Source organism: Lagenorhynchus albirostris, chromosome 19 (genome assembly GCF_949774975.1).
Source record: "Lagenorhynchus albirostris chromosome 19, mLagAlb1.1, whole genome shotgun sequence".
Classification (NCBI taxonomy): Eukaryota; Metazoa; Chordata; class Mammalia; order Artiodactyla; family Delphinidae; genus Lagenorhynchus; species Lagenorhynchus albirostris.
The window spans coordinates 11954945-11979506 of NC_083113.1; the positions used below are offsets into that span (position 1 = coordinate 11954945).

At 41.5% G+C, this 24562-nt stretch overlaps 1 protein-coding gene across 6 annotated transcripts; it reads right to left on the reverse strand.

Moving 5' to 3' along the window:
• Positions 1–13159: 13159 nt before the first annotated feature.
• Positions 13160–23549, reverse strand: LOC132510197 (zinc finger protein 226-like). 6 transcript variants are annotated; one of them, XM_060131995.1, is made up of 6 exons: positions 23411–23549; positions 22966–23059; positions 22830–22880; positions 20464–20509; positions 18685–18811; positions 13160–15375 (listed from the first exon to the last, which is right to left on the reverse strand). In XM_060131995.1, exons 4-6 carry the CDS (start codon positions 20476–20478, stop codon positions 13187–13189), a joined length of 2331 nt encoding a protein of 776 aa, XP_059987978.1. In that variant the 5' UTR covers positions 20479–20509; positions 22830–22880; positions 22966–23059; positions 23411–23549; the 3' UTR covers positions 13160–13186. The 6 variants fall into 6 exon arrangements, with proteins under 6 accessions (XP_059987978.1, XP_059987977.1, XP_059987976.1 ...); XM_060131994.1 differs by lacking the exon at positions 22966–23059; XM_060131993.1 differs by lacking the exon at positions 22966–23059 and having other exon boundaries at positions 23355–23549.
• Between the last annotated feature and the right edge of the window lie 1013 nt (positions 23550–24562).

Genomic DNA, 24562 nt, shown 5'->3' on the forward strand with positions numbered 1-24562 from the left:
TATCAACTTTTGAATGCTGTGGAAGAAATTAGTAGATACTGCAACCCATTGAAAGTGAGATAAAGGATCACTAAAGTTTATATTTTTCTCCTTTACTGTTTCCTAAGTCCATTTCAGGAATTTTGAATAAAATCTAACTGAGCTGCAGGCCTCTGTTTCAGGATGTTGGACAGCTACACCAGCCACAAATACTGAAGAATTTCTCCCTGCCAGTCTTTGGTGCTAAGTACACTTTAAAGAATATGACATTCTCCCTGAAACAAAGTAGCACACAGCCAAAGGCAGAAGCAGATCAGAAACCAAGATTTAGAAGACTGGACTGTTTCAAGTCAAACTTCAAAATAGAGAAACCAAATTCATAATTATTCCTCTCCAACTTTCAATGTTTCTATGTCCCTAAACTTTCTTACCTACATAACTACCATCCTTCTGGCTGCCAGGAATGAAAACCGTGAAGTTAACAGTTGCTTTCCTTTACTCTTCATATATAATCAATTTATGTTCATGCATTTTCAATTCTAGTGACTCCATGATTGGGGTTTGTTTTTAGTTTAAATTATTCCATCTTCTCTTCCTCCCAATCTCCCCAAAAGTATTTTGTGTGTGAAGGGGAATGGACACAATTAGATAGGGAAAACTTTGACAAGGGTTGCAGATGACTGATGGGGTGGTGGGCAGGTTTCATTACACTATTTTCTCTGTTTTGTGTATGTTTGGGCCTTTCCTTAATAAAAATTTAGGAAGAAATACCATGAGTAGTACAGCTCCAATGCAAAATGCATTAAAAATTTTAACAGTGTTATCTCTAAACCTTGAGATTATGGGTAATTTCGTTTCTCTCCTTTTTACAGTTCTGTATTTCCTAATCTCTCTATAGTGGGCATACATTCCTTTTATAATGAGGATATAAATTACAAAGCCCCAAACCACTTCCAAACCTGATAGAAAAAAAGACTTCTTTAAACCATTCACATGACTATTTCTGATGATTTTTTTTTTTTAAAGTACAAAAGTACAGCATAGATATTAAAAACCCAGATTTGAGACTTCAACTCCTCAGGTTCAAATGGTAGTTCTGCCTCTTACTAGCTATTAAGTCTTGGGCAAATAAGATAAACTCACAAGAGTAAATTTTTTTAAAAAAAGAATTTTTCCTTGTCCAAAGGGTCTGTTTTTCCTGTCCTTTTTCTTAGAGCAACTCCATAAAAAACCCAGGGCTTTTGGATCTTTTCTTTAACTTTTCCATATGCATGAAAATCTTGTTAGAGGCTAAGAAAGCCTCTTACCAAGTTTACAACCCAGAATCGTTTTTCAAAGTCCTGGGGTTTTTCCCTTTAGAATGTAAACATCTTAGAAAATAACCCAGCGTCCCAGTCACTGTGGGAGTGTAACAAAGGTGCCTTTCAGTGAGTTGTAAATCTGCTAGCAGGGGAGATCAGATATATTTTATTATTCCTTCAGAGAAAGTCAATTAACAAAACATTCCCAAGTAAATTTAAGATGAATTTATCAAAGAATTTGCAGTAAATGGGGGCAGTCACTTCCTCTTATAGGAAAATAAGATACCGTTAACCTTGAGAATGTATGTACCAAGTCGTCAAAAATAGACTAGCACGTAATTGCTTGACTGTATAAATAGCGTTAAATTTCTTCCTCTGTAATCTATTTCCACAGATTATCTACAACACTGTACTCTGGAAATGCTTATTCAGTAATAAGATTGCTTTCTTTTCGACACTGTGTAGAGAGGACTTTGTGTGTTAGGCGGGTGCTTTATTTCCCCCCAAAAATACCTCCGTTTCCTTATCTGTTAAAAAAAAAAGAAAAAAAGCCTAATAGCTTTACCTACCTCATAGGGCTGTTGCGGTCATTTAATGAAGTTAATTTGTATAAAATGATAAGGGACTTACCAATGATTAATGACACTAGTGATGAGGATGAGACCAAGACAGATTAAGTAACTCACATAATGTTATACCGCTAGGAAGTGGCAGAGCTGACTGGTAGGAGAGGGAAGCCAGTTGGAGTGACGGGAGACCTTCAAACCAGGCGACGAGCGACTTGGGCTGCCCCTAACACACGGGAGGCTCAACGGTGGGGAACACAAACTTCCCCCAATCCCATACTCTGTAGCCGGCAGCAGCTTCTCTTACTCTCCCCGAGGACGAGGGCCAGGGCCTCGCTGGCTCCCCGCCCAGGCTTGGAGAGCCCAGGCTTGGAGGGGTCCCGGGGATTGTAGACCCATTTACCTGAGGGGAAGGTGGGCAGCAGCCCACCCCTCCTACAGCGAAAGCGCCGCCTTCCCACTAGAGGGAGCCCGTTGACCACTTCCCAGAATTCCCTAGCCCTGCCGTCCAGAAGCGGAAGTGCTCTGGGCTGCACGGACCTCAGACTACACCTCCCAGAATGCCCGAGAGAAACTGCGGCCACGGTCCCGCCCTCTAAAGAGGAAGTACTTCCTAGTACCCTGAGCTTCTAGGCACTGAGTTTTGTTGCAGAGGGTTCCTGAAACACTCAGGCTAGAGGAATTTTAAGAGCTATTTTTTTTTGTTGTTATAAAATTGCTTTAATTCAGTTCTCTCCGTATTACAAGCCGGCAGCGGCCTGCCATGCTCCTTACAATACTGAGCCTGTAATTGCTGTTATCAAAATATACATCTGTGTCACCATTAAAAAAACCGCAATTGCTGCCCCTTACGCCTTACAACGAGAAATGCCAGCGCGGAGTGTGGCAAAGTTGTCCAATTTGGCGCTGCTACTGTCTTTCTTGGTGGCTCCTACCCATTCTGTTATTGAAAGCTAAGCATCACTTTAGCCATGGTCAAGGGGCTTGAGAGGAGGTCAGGGTAGGGAGAAGAGGAGTCTGTAGTAAAACCTTAAAGAGCTGCCTATAGGAATAAGGATAAAAGGGTAATGGATCGCCTTTGGGGGAGACTGAAACCAAACTCCAAATTACCTCAATTACTTGAAATTGGATTAGAGTGAAGCTTTTTTGTTAGTATCTTCAAGCATCTAAAGGAAACAAATGAAAACTCTCTAGGGGAGAGAGCATCATCATAGGCTTCAAATTATTTCTATAATTTAAAAACATATTAATATTGGACAAAGTAGTCCTTGAAGAAAAAAGCATTATAAGATATACAAAGAAACAATAAGTTTCAAATTATCATGAATAACAGCTTCACATAATGTAAAAGCAAACTTGAAAAAGCAAAATTGACAGAACCACAAGGAGAAAAGCAAAATTCTCAGTTAGAATGGGAGTTTTCAATACATATTTAGGAAGAAATGTGGAACTTTAAAAGCATATACTAAAACAGAAGAGAAGCTGAATCTGAAAATTAAAACATCCCCCTCGGGAATTTAATAAACAAATGACAAAAAAATACAGTAAGTATATGGAAGGAAATGAGACTCATGAAATAGAAAACAAAATAAGTGGATTTTTTTAAAAAATGGCCAAAAGAACATTCTGTGACTAAAACAATAAAATTGACAAAGTCCAGTAACAGTGATCAAGAAAAAGAAGACAGAAATGGCATTATTACCAATTTCAGAAGTTAAAAAGGGAACATCACTGAAGATTTTAACAGAACATTTTGAGGAATATTATAATGATAAATTTGAAAATGTATGTGAAATGGTTATAAATTCCTAGAACGATCACATTTAAAACTAAAATAAAATTACACAAAAATTACACATAATACCTAGTGATAAAATGTTGAAATTTTTACCTCCAAGAATGAAAATCAGGAGCATTCCCTGGCAGTCCAGTGGTTAGGACTCTGTGCTTCCTCTGCAGCGGGCCCGGGTTTGATCCCTGGTTGGGGAACTAATATCCTGTAAGCCACAGCCTACTGATGGTAATGCTCTTAGCTACAAATGCCTGAGGCACTCATCTGGGCTCCGAATTACTCACACAGAGCCCCACAGACATTTCCCCCACTGGGGCCAGTGTTGTGGCTGGGCCAGCCTTTATGGTTCTTATTATTGTCACAAGACACACTTCAGCAAAAAACCATTAGGGAAATCATTGGGCTTCCCTGGTGGTGCAGTGGTGAAGAATCCACCTGCCAATGCAGGAAACACGGGTTTGAACCCTGGTCCAGGAATATCCCACGTGCCACGGAGCAACTAAACCCGTGCGCCACAACTACTGAGCCTGCGAGCCACAACTACTGAAGCCCATGTGCCTAGAGCCTGTGCTCCACAACAAGAGAAGCCACCGCGATGAGAAGCCTGCGCATTGCAACAAAGAGTAGCCCCGCTCGCCGCAGCTAGAGAAAGCCCATGCACAGCAACAAAGACCCAATGCAGCCAAAAATAAAATAAATAAAATAAATAAATTTAAAAAAACATTAGAGAACTTTGAAAAACAAGATCTATTACTCACAGATACTCTCTACTTTCTACCTTGCTGTGTGGCCTTTGGGCATGCAGAAGTCACTGATCTTATACCATGTTCCCGTTAAAAGTTCCACTTCGGTAGCTGGATATGCCTGGATTCTCAGAATTCCTACTTGGTAGAGAGAGCTCGGCCCTGGGGCCCTGCCTTTATTAGGCTTCAGGGGTGGGGTGTGTGGGGTTTCACGCAGGTTCAGTCATTATTGTGAAACATAAGAGTGAGAATTAAGGTGTGGGAGAGTGGAGGCAGGTTCTCTCAAGTGGTCAGGTATCTAGATTGCCAGGGGCTTCTGAAATGGGAACTTCATGGGTGTGGGTGGCCTAGTGGTTATCCACTTGTGGTTATCCTTATCTGGTTGCTTTGCTAGCAGCTGTGTCATACAGTGGCAATATGTTTATACAAAATGGATGTCTTTTCATAAATCGTAGTAATATTCTCTTAGGTCAGTCCCCCAAGGCAATAGAAATAAAAGAAAAAAATAAACAAATAGGACCTTAATCAACCTTATAAGCTTTTGCACAGAAGAGGAAACCATAAACAAAATGAAAAGACAACCTACAGACTGGGAGAAAATATCTGCAAATAATGCAACCGAAAAGGGCTTAATTTCAAAAATATACAAACAGCTCATACAACTCAATAACAAAAAAAAAAGAAAAAGAAAAAAAAAAAAACCAAAACAACCCAATCAAAGCATAGGCAGAAGACCTAAACAGACACTTCTTCAAAGAAGACATACAGATGGCCAATAGGCCCATGAAAAGATGCTCAACATCACTAATTATTAGAGAAATGCAAATCAAAACTACAATGAGGTATCACCTCACACCGGTCAGAATGGCCATCATCAAAAAGTCTACAAATAATAAATGTTGGAGAGGGTGTGGAGGAAAGGGCAACTCTCCTACACTGTTGGTGGGAATGTACATTGGTGCAGCCACTGTGTAAAACAGTATGGAGGTCCCTTAAAAAACCTAAAAATAGAGTTACCATACAATCCAGCAATCCCACTCCTGGGCATATATCAGAGAAAACTCTAATTCAAAAAGATACATGCACCCCATCGTTCACAGCACTATTTACAGTAGCCAAGACATGGAAGCAATCTAAATGTCCATCAACAGATGAATGGATAAAAAAGATGTGATAGGGCTTCCCTGGTGGCGCAGTGGTTGAGAGTCTGCCTGCCGATGCAGGCGACACGGGTCTGTGTCCCGGTCCGGGAAGATCTCACGTGCCGCGGAGCGGCTGGGCCCATGAGCCATGGCTGCTGAGCCTACGCGTCTGGAGCCTGTGCTCTGCAACGGGAGAGGCCACAACAGTAAGAGGCCCGCGTACCACAAAAAAAAAAAAAAAAAAAGATGTGAGATATATATATATATATATATACACACACACACACATATATACACAATGGAATACTACTCAGCCATAAAAAAGAACGAAATAATGCCATTTGCAGCAACATGGATGGACATACAGATTATCATATTAAGTGGAGTAAGTCAAAAAGAGAAAGACAAATATCACAAGATATCACTTATATGTGGTCTCTAAAAAAATGATACAAATGAACCTATTTAAAAAACAGAAACAGACACAGAGAACAAACTTACAGTTACCAAAGGGGAAAGGGGGGGAGGGATAAATTAAGAGTTTGGGATTAACAAACTACCATATATAAAAGAAATAAACAAGGTCCTACTTTATAGCACAGGGAACTATATTTACCTTGTAATAAACTATAATGGAAAAGAATATGAAAAATGATATATATATATATATAAAACTGAATAACCTTGCTGTACACCAGAAACTAACACAACATTGTATATCAACTATACTTCAATTAAAAAACAGAAAAAAATAGATGTCTTTTTAAATGGATGTCTTGGCAATCAAAAGCTTAATGTCAGGAATTTACACTACAGGGTTCAATACCAGTCAGGGTTCACTTAGGAAAGCCACGTCACTATGATTTTAGAGATAAGGGAATTTTAAAATAGGAATTAGACCATACACAAATGTGGAAGGAGAAATCAGAGCTTGTCGGAATTCTGAGAATGCAGGCATATCTAAGAGGAAGTATGGTACGAGATCGGTGAATTCTGTGAACACAAGCCCAATTGCCACAATTCGTTTTTTGTAAAATGACTTCCCGGGTCACAAGCAATGATGGATGGAATACAATGACAGAGAATAAAGCATTCTGTAAGGTCCACAGATGGTACTTTTATCAGAAGCGCTGGAAGAGGAAAGGCAGTTCCATATCTACAGCAACTGGTTTTTCCACTGAAAAGAAAGTGCTGTCCCTTCCATGATGGGAGCGGTCTCATGTAATCAAATTCCCAGCAGGGTTGGGGAGTCTCCTTTGGAGAACAGCACCCAAATCTTCCTCCTCATTCAACTGATCACACAGAACTCCTCATGAGGTCACAGGCATGGGCTGTGAGATGGGAGTCGCTATAGAAGGAACTGGAGCTCTGGGAATTTGAGCCACTTGCTTGTGCAACTCACTTGTGACTCTGAGCCCAGTCTCATACGTATCCCTTCCACTAGATGATGAAGTGCTGCTGGTATGCCCAAATTTATGACTTCACTGCATAACTTTCTGACTCATGGCCATGTATTTAGTTTTCACTAGGGACCAATAAAGCCAGAAGCTGTTTTCACAGAAGGAGTAATGTCACATGCAGAGGATGACATAGCTCTGCTCCCCAAATCCTAAATATTTGTGTTGTGATCTCCATGCAGCATCCCTACCTGTCACAGACACTGCCTACATTACCAGGTACAAGCAACACAGACATTATCAGGGATCATAAAATTATTTTGGTAAAGACCCATGCAGCAAATGGTTTAGGCTTTGCAGACCAATCTTGGTCACAACTACTCAACTCTGCCATTTTAGCACGAAAGCACCCGTAGGCAATATATAAGAGTGGTCATGGTTGTTCCAATAAAATCTTATTTACAGAAACAAGTGGCAGCCAGATTTGACCCATGGATTGTAGTTTGCCAATCCTTGAACTACACTGTGAAACAAGATTGGACAGTGATGTAGCCCGGAGCTGGGTCAATAAAAATGTATTGATAGCCCTACCAGATGAAACTGAACTTCAATGGATGATATTTGCTAATAGGTATAGAGAAAAAAAAGCACATGTCAGTTCAGTAGCTGCATATGAGGTGCCAGCAGATGCGTTCTCTAGCAATAAAGCCACATCTGGAGCTGCAAATGGCATTAACTCCTAGTTAAGTTTACAATAATCTCATGTCATTCTTCAAGATTCACCTGTCTTCTGCACAGGTCAAATGAGTGAACTGAATGGGAATATGATGGAAATCATGACCCCTGCAGCTTTCAGGATACTGCTAGTGGCACTAATCTCTTCAGTCCTTCCAGTAATATAATACTGCTTTTGGTTGTCTGTTTTAGTACGTACAAGACAGTTATCATGTTCACTTGCCCTTTCTTATCAAAATTGCCCTTGTACCATGGGCTAGAGAACCAAGGTGAGGATTCTGCCAGCTGGTTATTCCAATTGCAACTCTGCATTCTGGAACTTGGTAAATAACCAGAGGATGAGTGCAGGGATCCATTTAGACCAGCTCATGTGGATGGACCCAAGCAAAAACATCCCTTAATTATTTGTCACTTATAAGTCCCTGTACTAACCAGTAAACCACAATGCCATTTGGGGGTCCAGGAGTTAATGTCAGCTCTAGTGTCTAGTGCTTCCTTCATCTTCTGGTGATTTCCACCTACCTAATGCACAACCTCCATAAAATGTGGCTGGAAGTCATGTTGAAGAAGTCTAGGGATGATTTATGGTATCGGTAGTATACCAGGGTATATCCTCCCTCAAGGGGACCTGGCCTGCCCTTCATTCAAGATGCTATGGAAATGGGAACTGACTCATGTTATGGAATTGGCTGAGGGACCACAACTCTCATGTTGATTCAGGTCAGACATGTTCATCAGACCTAGAGCTTTTCTCCTGATTCAAATCAAGCAGGGTATTAGTAGACTTCCCATTTATTTCAGCCCTAGAGATAGCACATGAGCAAATGTAAAAAATCTCTGTGTACCAAACCATTCTAATGATCCCTTTCATTTTGCTGTTCATTGTGAAAAACACGCTCACTTTATCTCTGCCAATGAAGTGTTTCCACTTGACCAATGATGCCCCACGATCCCATTAGCCTCACTGAATTTAGGGAGCCCATTATGACGACATAATTTCCCTCTCTCATTCCTGGCCTGCAGAGAAGAGTAGCTACAGAGCATTCCAAGACTGCTAATGCTCCCCTCACCAATACGTTTCTTAAACCTCTGGCAAAGGAAGTGTCCTCTGAGCCCTCCCAGGGCACATAGGGGGTTTGGGTGAGCAGATCTTATGTGATAAATCCACTCTAGCGGTCTGGCATTCCTATGCCTTTGTAAACCTTCTACAGCGGTGGTTCTCAGCTGGGGACACTTTTGGTCCCCCCTCCCAGGAAACATGTGGCAGTGTCTTGAGACTTTTTTAAGGAGCTGTGTTATGAATGAGCCCCACGTGGCTGGTGCACACGGAGGTATCAAGGCACGTTTTTTTTTTTTTTTTTTTTGCGGTACGCAGGCCTCTTACTGTTGTGGCCTCTCCCGCTGCGGAGCACATGCTCCGGACGTGCAGGCTCAGAGGCCACGTCTCATGGGCTCAGCCGCTCCGCGGCACGTGGGATCTTCCTGGACCGGGGCACGAACCCGTGTCCCCTGCATCGGCAGGCAGACTCTCAACCACTGCGCCACCAGGGAAGCCCTCAAGGCACCTTTTATTGTTACAACTAGGGTGGCAGGGAAGAATATGTGCCACTGGCCCAGCTTACATTGCACAGGACAGCTCCCAACAACAAAGAGCTATCCAGTTCAAAATGTCAGTCATGCCAACGTCAAGAAATTTTGCTACAACATACTTAGAAAGTTCTGGCATTTTGACTTTAGCACACACTAACTTTGGGTAAAGGTTTCAGTCATTTGAGCAAACTGTTGAAGGCATTCCCAGGTACCCAAGCTAACATGCTGAGTCTGGAATGGGTGTTGAATGCACTTGTATCAACAAATCCAGCCTAATCCAATATTACATTACTCCCACCTGCTTCAATACCTACAAAGTTCACAATCACACATTATTTCTGAGGTTTCTATTGATATAAATTATAAAATTCCTTATTTTAGCAGATACAGTGTCTCCTCATGGTCATACTTTATACCCGGTGGGTACCCACCCCTTCCCTGCTCCCTTCCCCATTTCAAGGACTCTAGTCTGATTACTAGGTCTAGAAATACGAAAGGTAGTGGAGGCAAGTCTTGAGGATCTACAGTCCCCTGCAAGGAAACTATCTCAGAGTAGAGGCAGACTTTCTTCTAATAGCACAGGAAGCTCAACTAAGAGGTCACAGGTCAGAGGTCATAGGCCTCAGCTTTGTTGGAATCTGCCCATATATTTCCACCTCAAATTTCCAGGATTCTACTCCTTCCCACTGATGCCCTATGACATTAAGAGAATCTATAAGGTTGTGAATCAATGTGTTGTCATTCAGCCACTGACTGAATTTGACTTTGGATCCCCTTTAAAAAAAAAAGGAAGGAAAGAAAGAAATGCTGATTATAACAAGTCCCCCAGAGTGTTGCTATGTAGCCAAGCTCAAAGCTAAGACAGAAAATCCCCAGCGGTAAAAATAGATTTCGAGCTCAAGCTATCAAGTGGGAGTTGAAACTGAAGGCCCTACAAAGGCCAATGGAACTGGATACAAAGCTAAAGATTTAGTCTTTAGCATAGATGGGAGTCAAGGTTAGTTAGAGGAAGCTATGCACTGGGAGTGAGTAGTGTACTCAACACTAAGAATGGAAGAGCAGCTCTTTCATTGAATGTGAAGAAAGAAACAGGTAGTCCCTAGTTGCTACCACTGTCTTTGAACCAAACTAAAGAACAAGGTCAACCAGAAGGGCAGATATGAGAATCAAAAAGGAAACCTCTCTGGAATCCTCACTGAACCAAGTCTAAGTTCTGCTCTACTTGTGGTCTTTCACTTACAGAGACAAACCTTTTGGGCTTACCACAGGGATCGACAGACTTTTTCTCTGAAGGGCCAGAAAGTAAATACTTTAGGCTTTATGGGCCACAGTGCTCGTCACAACCACTAAACACTGTCAGCACAATGGGAAACATTCAAAGATGGTAAATAAATGGATGGGCCAATAAAGAGCTTTTATGTTCCAATAAAGAGCTTTTATGTTCCAATAAAGCTTTAAAGGCAATGAGCCAGATTGGGCTCACAGGAGGTAGTTTTCCAGCCCTTGACTTAACTCACTAAACTACAAATTACCTTGAGAGTTGGTGGGCTACCCTGATATCTACCAAACAAAACAAAACAAAACATGAAAGGCCTAGGATTTCTGACATCTAATGCAATGCAATTTGCAGTAGCATGGACTTTACATACACATGTGAAGGTGTGGTCTAGGAAACCAATCTTGGAAACCTGCCTCTCACATTAGATATACCTTTTGCTGAGTAAAGCCCTTTAACCAAGTGAGTGTTAAACATCAGTGAAATGACTAAGAAGTAGGAAATGGTATGCAAACCTCCTCCTTAACAACTTGTTACCATCATTCTCGGTTTCTTCCCTATGCACATTTTTCCTTAGGGAATCGTTGATAAATTTTACCTCTAAAACTTACCTATTTCCACTCTCTATCTTCAGGATTTGCCCAATCACTGTTACTTTGTAAACAATTAAAAAAAATTTGGGGGGGGGTAAATTCCTTTTTTCCCACAGCTAATGGTTTTCTGTGTCAGTGTCTGGAATGACCCAACTACTTCCCCAGTCAGACCAAGCACTTGAAAGGACAAGCTGGTACCCCAGGCTCTCCATCCATTCACCCAGTAAGGAAGTCTGACGGGGAGAACTAGGATGTGTAAATTTCTACTGTTGGAATTAAAACAGAATATTCTGGGCTGCATGGATTTATGCTAAACTTCAAATGCATTAATTATAAATATACAGTTACACTGACTAATATTCTGTATCTCTGAATAACCATATAAATTTTTTCTTTTTATAACTGATTTCTAGAGGTCTATTCCTTAATTTTGTCCATATATATATACCTCATGATGATAGGATTTCTTACTGAGGGATTAATATGTTCTTAGTAATTTTTAATATATTTTACATTATTTTACTACCTATGTTACTATAAAAATAACAGTATTTTATTGGAAAATTGATGCTCAATGAAAAATTTAAAATATGGAAGTTAAATGTGGAAAAAATCCCTGAAAATCTTGCCACTGTTTACATAAGGGTGAATATCCCTTTACAGATGATAGGATGCATTAACACACACACATACGTGTTTGATTAAGGTATGTGATGTACCTAAAATACATTAAACTGTTACATGCTTCTGTCATTAAGTTTATGCCATCATTTTAACAGATCTGTTATTACATAAGTATCTTAAAATATAAAGAAATTCCTATTGAATATTTCACTTTTACAAAATTTAGTAACACTGACGTGCTACTCACCTTTTCTATTTGAATTTCCTAATTATAAGGTCCTATTTTATGATTTCTATATTAAAGGGACGCACATTCTATATTTTGATATGTACTCACCAACTTCACTTTGAAAATCAATTTTTCAATCCACCTCTAGGAAAAAGTGTGCACGTCAGTCACTGAATAAATATGTTTGATGAAATTACCAAATTTCAACAAATAATTTTTTTCTTTTTATCTCAGGCCAGAGAGAAGGAGTAAAGAGATACAGAACTTGACAAAAGTAATCTACTTCAAACAGCCTCTTTTCTCTACTTAAGAAGTCCTGATGAAAGTAATGCTAAAACCCTTGGGAGACAATCACATCAAAACCTAGATGGAAATGTGGTGAATAAGAAACCAACGATCATTTCATTTACTAAGAAATGTTTGTCCTCTGTCACTGTCATTAGTAACTCTTTCTGACACTTAAACCTCTGCCTTGACATTCTTGATAAAAGGGTCAACAGTATGTTTTCTGTATTGCAAGATGAACAATCCATTTTCAGTAAGTCTATACTGTCACAAAAGATAACTGAATTTGTACTGTAAAAAATTAACAGAATATTAGACAAAGTCCAAGATAAGATCCAACTTGAAGTGAGGCTGGGGGGAGACAAATGGAGCTAATCATAACAGGATGATGCCACATTCATATTACAAATTGCAATACTGAGTGGTTTTCTAACACTTCAACTTTTTGTCTCCCTGGATTACTTTTAAGGCCACATTTAGGTTAACTGCTCTGAATACAAATTTTTATGAAATTTTGGAGGGGATTGCAACATAATTTTCAAAAAGTTTTCCCTCATTAATTGGACAAATATCGAGCACCTACGAAGTAGCTGACAATGTTCAGACTGTAGATTCAGAACAAACGTCTCTGCATTCGTGGAGTTTATGTTGTAATGGGCATAAATTTTGGCACGTCCATCATACTTTTTTTGTACAAGCCCTGCTAAAACTCATACTAAGGCTTCTCCCCTGAGTAATATTTGATAGAGGTCAAAGTTCAAACTTACTACACCATTTACCAGGGTTCTCTGCTGTGTGGCCTCCTGACTACTGGGACATGTTGAGCTATGGTTGAAACACTGACTTTAATGAAACAAATGATTTGTTTTTCTTTTGAACTTGATGACTGGAAGAATTCACATGACACCTGAGTTGTTTTTTTTGTTTTTTTTAATCATTTTATGGAAATTTTTTCGTGTGTGGGCTCTCTGATGGTCTTACCACTCCTATCACTTTTATAGGATTTATCAGCAGCATGGATTCTGTGATGAATTGTTAGATTGGAGCGCCAACTGAAGCTCTTACCACAGGTCTCACATTTGTAAGGCTTCTCCCCTGTGTGCACTCTCTGATGAGACTGTAGCTGTGAAGACCGACTGAAGACCTTACTGCATCTGTCACATCTGTATGGCTTCTCTCCAGTATGAACACTCTGATGAAGCTGAAGACTTGAGGCCTGACTGAAGTGCTTCCCACACTCCCCACACTTATATGGTTTCTCTCCTGTGTGGACTCTCTGATGCATGTCGAGGTTCAGGCTCCACTTGAAACCCTTCCCACACTCCTCACATTTGTATGGCTTTTCTCCAGTGTGGACTTTTTGATGGGCTTGAAGGTGTGAACTCCGACCGAAGCTCTTCCCACACTCTTCACATTTGAATGGTTTTTCTCCACTGTGGACTCTCTGATGGGCCAGAAGATTTGAGGCCTGCCTGAAGACTTTCCCACACTCCTCACAATTATATGGTTTCTCTCCGGTGTGGATTCTGCAGTGAATTTTAAGATCTGCTCTACGACTGAATCCCTTCCCACACTCTTCACATTTGTATGGTTTCTCACCGGTATGGATCAGCTGGTGGATCTGAAGTCGTGAACTCTGATTGAAGCCCTGCCCACACTCCTCACACTTGTAAGGTTTCTCTACACTGTGGGCCTTCTGATGGATTTGAAGATATGAACTCTGACTGAAGCCCTTCCCACATACCTCACATTTATAGGGCTTCTCCCCTGTGTGGACAACCAGATGAACTTGGTAATGGGAGTTCCTCCTGAAGCTCTTCCCACACTCATTACATTTGTATGGTTTCTCTCCTGTATGGACTCTTTGATGTGCCTGAAGGTTTGAACTCAGAGTAAAGCCTTTACCACACACATTACATATGTATGATTTCTCTCCAGTGTGGACTCCCTGATGGGCCTGAAGACTTGAAGGCCGACTAAAGCCTTTCCCACATTCCTCACATTTGTAGGGTTTTTCTCCTGTGTGGACTCTCTGATGAATGTATAGATTTGAGCTACAAATGAAGCCCTTCCCACACTCCTCACATTTGTATGGTTTCTCTCCCGTATGGACTCTCTGATGGGACTGAAGGTGTGAATTCCGACTGAAGCTCTTATCACACGTGTCACATTTGAATGGTTTCTCCCCAGTGTGGACTCTCTGATGGTCCTGAAGGTGAGAGGCCTGACTGAAGGCCCTCCCACACTCCTCACAATTGTAAGGTTTCTCTCCTGTGTGGACTTTACAATGAATAGTAAGTGCTGACCTACGACTGAAGACTTTCCCACCTTCCCCACATTTGAACGGTTTCTCTACAGTGTGGACTTTCTGAGGAGTCTGCAGCTGTGAGCTCTGACTGAACTCCTTGCCACACTCATCACACTCACTGTGTTTTCCTCCCATGTGAACTCTTTGATGAATATGAAGAACCGAGCTGTAACGGAAGCCTTTTCCACACTCACTGCACATATGAGACTTCTCTTTTGAGTGTAACTGCTGGTGAAGATCAAAGGTGGAGAGATCAGTGAACGTTTCTTTACATTCATTACACTGGTAAGGTTTTTGTCCTGTGTGAATCATAGTATTCTGATCCAGTGTTGAAACCCTCATGCTATCTTTTCTATAATCACTGTAGCCGTAAGATTTTGGACCCTTGTGTACTCCGTGAGCATCAAGGTGATGTGAAATCCAGCTGATGGTGTCAACATCCTCTTTACACTGACACAGTTTATTTTTCATGGAAATTTGCTGGTGTCTATTCTGATAATTCTGTGACTCGGTCAATGAAGTTTTCCTCCAAGAATCCTGGGCTCTCAAAGTTGCAAACCTTGGATTTCCAGTATTACTGGGATCACCTGCTTTATCATTTAATATATGGTTCTCATCTTCAGAAATTTGAATAGAGAGTCCTGCCCCAATCTGGCAGGGGGAATCAACTTGTTTGTGGAACTGACAACTATTTATCATGGAGTCTTGGCATCTGGTTAAGTCATTTGCAATTTGTTGCCAGATTTGCCGGCAGGAAAGCTCTTCACGTGATCCTCTGTCTTGAACGGCCCTCAACTCACTTTGATTGTTTTCTTCTATAAGGACAGAGAATTCAGAGATGTGGACACGTGAAAGCTTTGTTCAAAGATTCAAGATTTTACACTTAAGACACAGTATGAGACTTTAATGAACCTGAGGATGGTTCAGCTTATCTTTCACATGACAAATGAAGTTCTCTGGTTTATATACTAACAGAAACCAAGAGACGGTCCATTAAACTCCTAAATACTTAGCATTAATGAAACCCATTTAAAACCAAATGACTACCATCTGACATACTATTTAAATCATCTTTCAAAAATTACATGTCATTCCTACCACAATACAGTATCAATAAAGACAAGCATTTTCCTGTGCTCACAGCTTTAACAGTGCCTGGCAGTTAGTCAGGGCTTAAGAAATGCATGCACAGGTGAACTCAGTTTGATTTCTAGGATTCTCTACAATTCTGAATCCCAGGTTAAGTTTGAACCAAGTCAGAGAAGCTAAAGAGCTTTTACAAGTCAGGTATCAGATACAGGAAAAGGACTGGAAAGTACAGTTTTGCTTAAGTTGAAAGGCTGCACCAGAGGTGGCAGTACACCAAGGGGGTTAGTGCTGAGGAGAATATGAAAGGTGCTAAAAATCGGGACTTCCCCAGTGGCACAGTGGTTAATAATCTTCCTGCCAGTGCAGAGACACAGGTTCGAGCCCTGGTCCGGAAAGATCCCACATGCCGCGGAGCAACTAAGCCCGTGAGCCACAACTACTGAGCCTGCACTCTAGAGCCCATGAGCCACAACTACTGAGACCGTGTGCCACAACTACTGAAGCCCACATGCCTAGAGCCCGTGCTCTGCAATAAGGAAGCCACTGCAATGAGAAGCCTGCGCACCACAACAAAGAGCTGCTCCCACTTGCCACAACTAGAGAAAAACCCGTGTGCAGCAACGAAGACCCAATGCAACCAAAAATAAATTAATTTTAAAAAAAGGTTATAAGAATCAGTGGGGGTAAAAAAAAGCATGAAGACCTATGCACTGGATCCTTCTGGGGCATTTGTGCTGCCTAATATGTTCCCACACTCCCCCTGCCAAGTAGGAGTCAAAATTTAGAGGCTAGGGAAGAATGCTGTCTCTTTAAAAACAGCATGGAAAATTTTTGGACACAGATACATTGGTCTTTAACAAGAATGAGTTCCAAAGTGAAGAATGGGGTTTATGAGTGAGCTGGGAATAAATTCCATAGCTTGTGAGAAGTATTGAGAAGAAACAGACTAGAAACTATTAAAGAATGATCAAAGCACTCAAAGTGACATTATCTAAAATGCCTTCTACAAGATACATACAAATGCACACACACACACACACACACAATGTTTGTAGAGCTAACAAAGATCGATTTCTTATTAGTGAGGTGGGCTTTGGAGGAAGCAAATGGGATGCATCCGGGCAAATCTTTTAAGGGAAAGGCTAACTCACCAGCTGGCTGTTTTCTGAGACCTGTTCTCCCCTGGTATAAAGGATAAGGAAATAGAATTTTCTTTCCTTCTATGGGAGAGCTACCTAAGAAGTAGACATAAGAATCCTCATTCAAAACAGTATTTCCTCCCCAAATGAATATGCTCTGCTACTACGAGCTCAAGGAAAGTCACAGGGAAAGCATTTTACTCAGTTTGGTTATAATTACAGGTTCTATACATGTTTTTTGTGCAAGTTGATGAGGGCCAACTTGTACAGAAAGGCAAACACACACATACACACATCATGGGCACCTGAGAAGTTAGAATTAGGCTAGGAATTCATTTGAAGACAAAACAACATTTGGCAATATCCCTTATTCACTCGGATTTGTTCACCGCCTACTAGCTATTTTCATGGAAGGCTAATTTCTCTATCCATTAACTCATTCGTTTATTCAAAAAATATTTAAGAGTCCCTGTCATGTACCAAGACTATGCTAAGCACTGAGGCTAGTGAGCAATAAACATAACAGACCAAATTCCTCCTCCACTCCTGGATTACCCTCCAGTGGAAGAAAGAGAGGTGAGAAACAGGTGAACAAAAATGTACATGAGTGAAACGCTTAGAGACAAAACAAAGCAGGGCAGAGAGAGTAAGAAAGAGAGGACTGTATTTTCCATAGGGTGGTCAGAGGACAGCCCTCTCATCATCTTTAAGGTGACTGACTGAAAGAAGTAAAGAGGCCTAAAAGATTACAGGTGAAAGAGTATTCCAGGCAGAGAGAAGGACAAGGAAAACGCTCTGTGGCAGAAGCATCCTTTGCAGGTCTGGAAAAGACAGGGTAAGAGGGAGGAGAGGTGATGTATTCAGGGAGGTGGTTGGGAATGAACAGCAGCCCACAGAAGACTCTAGAAGCCACTTTAAGTTGTTTTTATTCTAGGTAAAAGAAGCCACAAGAGAATTTTGAAACAAGAACATAACCTGACTTAAAGTTACAAAAGATCACTTTGCCACTTAAAGAACAAACTGTGGGAGGAGAAGGGTGGGAACAGGTGACCAGTACAAAGATTATGCAATAATCCTGGAAAGAGATTTCCAACTGGGACCAGGTGATGGACAGCACAGGGCTGGTGAGAAGCAAAACAGATAGCGAGCTAACCACAAGAACTCACGACTGCTTGGTTCTTACCTAGATTTCTATCTGGGTTGCTGAATTCATCAACCAAAGCCTCTCTTCTCTTTCTATATTTTTTGTATCTCATCTTAAGAATGAGAACATGTAAAGTCACAAGTTAACATGAACGGGCTAGAGCTAAAGTTTACTAGAAATTTGAGTTCCAACTGCATATTCAAGATATTGAAAGCCGTGTTTTTCAAACTTTGTATCATGACCCATTGAAGAAACAGCATTTATTTCACAACCTAGATACACATGTAGAAGTATACATTACTAAAACGAAGCTTGAATGACCTATTTCTAACCAATGTCTATTTTCATGAAATCTGTTCCCACTGGCTCTCACACCACTCATGCCATCGCCCAGTTTTTGCTGCAATGTGTTGTAGTCTTCCTAAGAAACTCTGATATTTTCTATACTATTTTATTTCATTAAAAAGTCACACGTAGGGCTCAATAAATTGGCTTTATAATCCACTAATGGCAGGGAGGGAAATCTGAAAAAGAATACACAAGGTACAACAAGATACTGTCGATTTACAGTTCTTTTACAAAATAAATGAAAAGGACCTGAAACACACTGTTTAGAAAGACCAGAGACATCCTCTCGTGTCCCACAGGAATTGTAAAAGTCTGGTCCCCAAACTCAGGGAACCATCTCAAGAGGCCCAAAGCCTTGAAACACCACGGTCACAAAGACACTCGCAGAGAAAGGCTGTCCTCACCCACTGAGACCAGGTTCCGGAAGTTTTCCACCATCACATCCTGGTACAGCTTCCTCTGGGCCGAGTCCAGCAGCCCCAGCTCCTCCTCTGTGAAGGCCACGGCCACGTCCTTGAAAGTCACCGCCTCCTACGACAAACAACACCACCTCAATCTTATACCCAGTGGCCAGTGGAAGAGGGGCAGCCCCGAGGAGAGGAGGAAGGTGGGAAGTTGCTCTGGCTCCTGTGCGGTGTGCAGACTGCCCAGCACCCCCTCCCTTCCATCCTGCCAATGCCACACACTGACTTTCCTCAGCCTCACCGGACGTGCGGCTATGAAACAGAAAGCGTTGTGTATTTACCTGGGGCTCTCAGACAACTCATGAGTAAACTCCCTAGAATTCTAACCACTGGATCCTGAACTAAAAAGCTTTCACTTTTTAATTATTATTGCCAAGCGCCCCAGAAACAGTTACCAATTTAGTCCCGGCAGTATTTCATGGCACCTGCTTTCTCATTGAGGTAGGAACCAGATGAGAAGGAGTGTTATACGTGGAAATTAACCAAAAGGCCATGCCACGTCTCTGAATGAAAACTCTCTCTTTCCCCGTTTCTGTCTTTTGCTTGAATGCAATCCTCTGACTCCAGACCCTTGGTTTTCTGGGTGAGTCTGAGTTGGTTCCTCCTTTTTTCACAACCCCTATTCTTTATATTTAAAACAAAGATGAAACCAAGCACCTCTTTATACAATTGTTCTGAGGTGTCTATGCAGTGACAAGTGCTTTAAGTACCACTGGATTTTTTAAACTAAGGTCATGTATTACTCTGATTAGAAAAAAAAATAAGATGGAAAAAGAAACAAACCAGTAAATAAAATACACAAAGGGTCTGACTCAAACATGGGGAAGACTGAATCTAACTCTGGTCATGAGAAAACTTCTAACAATACGTTATTTTTTCTGCGTGAAGCAGCAGTTTGATCCTGCTGTGCTGTGCCGTATTTGGATATTCTACCAAAAAACATCCAAGGCACCACATATAAAACATACCTCTTCAATTCTGAATACCTAAACCTAGTATGTTAAGGGCAAAAAGAGGCAATATTCTTCAGAACAGATATTTTGGTAAAAAGGTTAAATCAAGAACACTGTCACTGTAGTGTTCCTAAAACAGTAAAAGTCTTTAAACTAAATGTCTGTGAATAAAGAATAGTTTAAAAAATAGGTGCTTAAGTTTGTGGGAACAGGATAAAGCAATTAAAAGTGAATGTTAGCTAGTATTAAATGAAAAAAACAATTTAAAACTGTATCTATGTTATAAATACAAATACACAGCTATGAATACATATGATGAGGAGATTACAGAAATATAAAAGCAGCTAATTTGTAAGCAGGTAAGCAGTAAAGCGGAAGATGTCCTTCATTTCCCTTAATTTTTCTTTTACTTGTGAAATAAAAAAATGATGAAATAAAACAAAAATTAAAACTGAAACCAATTAAATGTAACAGGAATTTTTTAAAAAGCACACATGGCATACTCAGGTCCTCATATGCTTAGACCCTCCTTGAAAGAGAAAAACCCATATGGAACTATACCCAATATTTTGTAATAACCTATAAGAGAAAAGAATCTGAAAATATATGTATATGTATGTATAACTGAATCACTTTGCTCTACACCTCAAATTAACACAACATTGTAAATCAACTATACTCCAATCAAAAAAAAAGAGGAAAACCTGTGTCCAATCTGAGTACAAAAATGGCGTTTTTAACAGCAAGAAAGGCAAGCTCTACTCACCTGGAATGTGCTCATTTTCTCTCTCCTTCTGGGGAAGTGCAGAGTCCTAGCAAGACAGACAGGGAAAGAAGAAAGAAGTTAATGGAAACTGGTTAAAAAAAAAAAAAGTCACTAACCCACATGGTGCTCATTGTGAATTACCAAGGCTCCCAGCCCTCGGAGTGGCTACTGCTGATTATGCTTGATGAGCAGAGCCCCACACGGATACCAGGTGCCCCCGTGACCCCTCTCAGTGGCTGTGTGAGGAATGACCTGCCCATCCACACACAGTGGCTCCCTCACAGTGTGCCTGCAGCTTCCATAGTGGTTATTCTTATTCTGGGTATGGTGTAAACAGAGACCATGTAAGTAAGAGTAGGTTTTGGAGTCAATATGCATGGGCTGTGATCAGGCTACGCCATTCACTAGCAGTGTGTCATCCTGGGCAAGTTATTAACATCTCTTCGCCTCAGTTCTGTCATCTGCAGGTGGGGGAGAACAATGGCATCCACCTCGTGAGATCGTTGTAAGGTAGAAAGCTCTGAGAACACCATCGTCAGGGTTTCTTATTTCTTAGCAACTGTGGTGAAGCAGATGATATTTTAGTTAGAAATTATCCTTAGAGATGTGATTTCTACCAGCAGAACACTGTCAGACATGTGGAGGTCATAGTTGTTGCCCTGTTATGTGAGAGTCTTTAGACTTCTGAAAAGCTCTGCTTGTCTTCCTAAAGATTTTGTTACTGCAACAATAATATTTAAATTGACATGGACAACTTTTTACAAAAGATATAAAAAGACGTTGTTTCTTTTTAAACAGGAAGTACCGTTTTGACAATTATGCACAGAGGTAAAGAGAACTAATAAAAGCCAGGATTCTGCAACAACAATAAAAAATAGTTTGATAGTCCATACCTAATTCAAATTAAGAGACAAGAATCTGAATTGTAATTATATCATAATAAATATAGGAAAGTTTAAGAAATAAATGGGAGTTTAAGAAATAAGTGGATAAGACTCCACATTCCCAATGCAGGGGGCCCGGGTTCGATCTAGTACAAAAGATGGTAATGATTCCACTCCCCAAAGCCTGGGAGAGATATATCTTCACAACTTCTAACGACCTGCATTTTGACTCTACGCTTGCTAGCTGTCTTCTGCTCAATTCAGGATTTTAAAAGGGGCCCTGACAGTTGACAATAACTAGTGGGGGAATAAAATCATTGGACTAAGTAGGGCTTTGGTGAATCCAGCTCAGTTTTATCTGTGACATCCAGCAGGGTCAATTTGCTCGGCCTCAGTTTCCAGAAAAGACCCTCTCTTGAGCTTCTCGAATTTTCACGTGCATGTGAATTACTGCGGGATCTTGTTGGAACGCAGCCTCCTGGGCCCCCTATGCAGAAATTATAAATCAGAAGGTCTTGAATGGGGCTCAAGGCTGGGCATTTCTATCCAAGTGATGCCAGTGCCGCTGGTTTGTGGACCACAATTTGAGTAGCACTGCAGTGTAACATCAGTCCCACACAAAACAGCCTCCACTACACAGAAACATACACAAAGAGTAACCAGACAAAAAGGCACTAAAACATTAACAACTGTTATCTTTACATCCTAAAGTAATAGATAATTAAAATTTTTCTTTATGTATATATCCGCATTTTTCCATAATGATTATGCTATTTCTATAATATACTATTATTTGAAATAAAATAAATGACCCAGTTGAGAAAACTATCTTAAAAACTCATAAAATAGGGCTTCCCTGGTGGCGCAGTGGTTGAGAGTCCGCCTGCCGATGCAGGGGACACGGGTTCGTGCCCCGGCCCAGGAAGATCCCACATGCTGCAGAGCGGCTAGGCCCAGTGAGCCATGGCCGCTGAGCCTGCGCATCTGGAGCCTGGGCGTCTGGAGCCTGGGCGTCCGGAGCCTGTGCTCCGCAACAGGAGAGGCCACAACAGTGAGAGGCCCGCGTACCGCAAAAAAAAACCCTCATAAAATAGCCTAAATCTTGCTCTCAAGGTACCAACCTACTTTCATGATATGATTCTAGCCAGTACCCTATGCTCAAAGAGAATATACCAAAGGGATTAGCAAACTCAGGTGCTGGACTCAAACTGCCTGGGTCCCAACCCCAGCTCTGCCTCCTACCATCTGGGTGAGGATGGGCCAACAGGGTTGTGTTCCCTGCCCGCATCTCCTCATAGTTAAAGTAGAGAAAACAGCAGTACCAATTCACAGAGCCACTGCCTGATGGAAATGTGTTCATTTGCATAAAGCTTTTAGAATGTAAATTAGTGACCAAGGCTCAGTTATAATCGTTACCCATGTCCCATACGTTCTACAATTTATATGAATATCTTAAGTAGAAGAATGCCAAGTCCTACTCACGTAGGGCTCTGTTGCCTCTTCCTCCGTGCAGTGCTTTTTGAGAAGTCAGGGCTGGAGAAGGGAAGGAGACTGTGAAATACCAGGGCTGTGTTTCCATCCCCAATAATTCATACCGCAGCCCCTTCCGCCCCCGTACCAGCTAGAAGTCCTCTCCTTCCAAAACAGGCCAGGAGTCCAGGACAATTCAGCTTCCTGGGCTCACAGAATCCCGCTGCGAAATGGGTGCCTCCCTTATTAGAGTAGTATTAATAAAAACAATGTATCAGGTAGTTGTAGACCTTTTACTTGTGCTATCTCGTTTTTTCTCACAACACTATATTAAGAAGGCATTCCTTTTTTCTCCCTTTTACCGAACAGCAACGGAGGCACAGAGGAGTTAAGCAACTCACCCAATGTGACGTCGTATGAGGTGGTAGGGCTAGCTCATACGTGGGGGACGGGGTCAGGTTAGGGGTGAAGAAAACCGGGGAGACCCTAAAACCCCAGGAGGCACGACCTGAGCCCACCCCATCCCGAGTACGTTACCAAACGCAAAGAAGCTCCGCCCGGGGGACGTATATCACCACTCTAGGCTCTCAAACCTCCGCTTTTAGCCTCTCCTCTTTCTCCACAAATGAAAGGTCTGGAAAGGTTGGCCCCAGGCGCATGTCGAGGAAGCTTAAATGGGTCGTGAAGAGCCGACCTGAAACACCATAATCAGGTAAAAGATGGCTGCTACGTTGTCCTCCTGGGGCGGAAGTGCCTGCGACTAACCCGGAGCTCCTGGACCACATTTCCCAGAATTCCGCGGGGAAACGTTTACAGCGAGGCGTTACTGTAGCTGCAGTATATGGGACTACACGAGTTTACGAGCTCTGGACTACATGTCCCAGAATGCAAGGGTGGGTGTGGGTGTGTCTACCGGCACGAGCTCTGGACTACATGTCCCACAAGGCTGTGTGTGTGTGTGTGTGCGTGTGCGTGTGCACGTACGTATGTGTACCGGCTACAGTACCGCCTTTCTGCACTACACTTCCCCCGAAGTTTCGAGGGGAAAACGGACAGAGCCTTACCCCCCTGATGCGGAAGTGCCCAACTTCCCTGGTTTTCACTTTCCGGAATCCCTGAGAAGGTCTCAGGCAGTCTTGCCGTTCTACTGTGTCGGCCTCAGAAGAGTGTAGATTCTGTTCATTGAAAGGCGTACAAGCTCAGTAGAATTTTGGACGTCTTCAAGAGGCTAAGCGACATAAAGGCATTACCAGCCACAGAGGCTTCCTGGTAAACCCCAAAGAGTTTCACCATTGGAATAAGGGGAGAAGGAAACTGGGCTTTCTTTGGCAGGGACTGAAGCCAAACGCCAAAACACCTCATTCCCTGAAATTGTGTAAAGGTGAACGTGTTTTGTTAGCATCTTACAACCCGTGCAGAAGCAAGTGAAAATCCTTTCTAGAGACAGACATCAACATCCTAGGTCTCAAGTTATTTCTGTAATTATAAAGTCTGTGACATTGATATTTGACCAAGTGAACTTTAAGGGGGAAAAAAAGCATTACTTGACATACGGAGGGACACTTCACAGTCATAAAAGTTTCAAGTTATCAGAAACTAATAACTTCAGCTCATACTTTATAAAACAAAAATTGACAGAACCATGAAGAGAAACATTCAAATTCATAATTGGAACTGGAGATTTTAGCACATATATAGAGGGAAATGTTGAGCCTTAAAAGCATATATTAAAGTAGAAAGGAAGT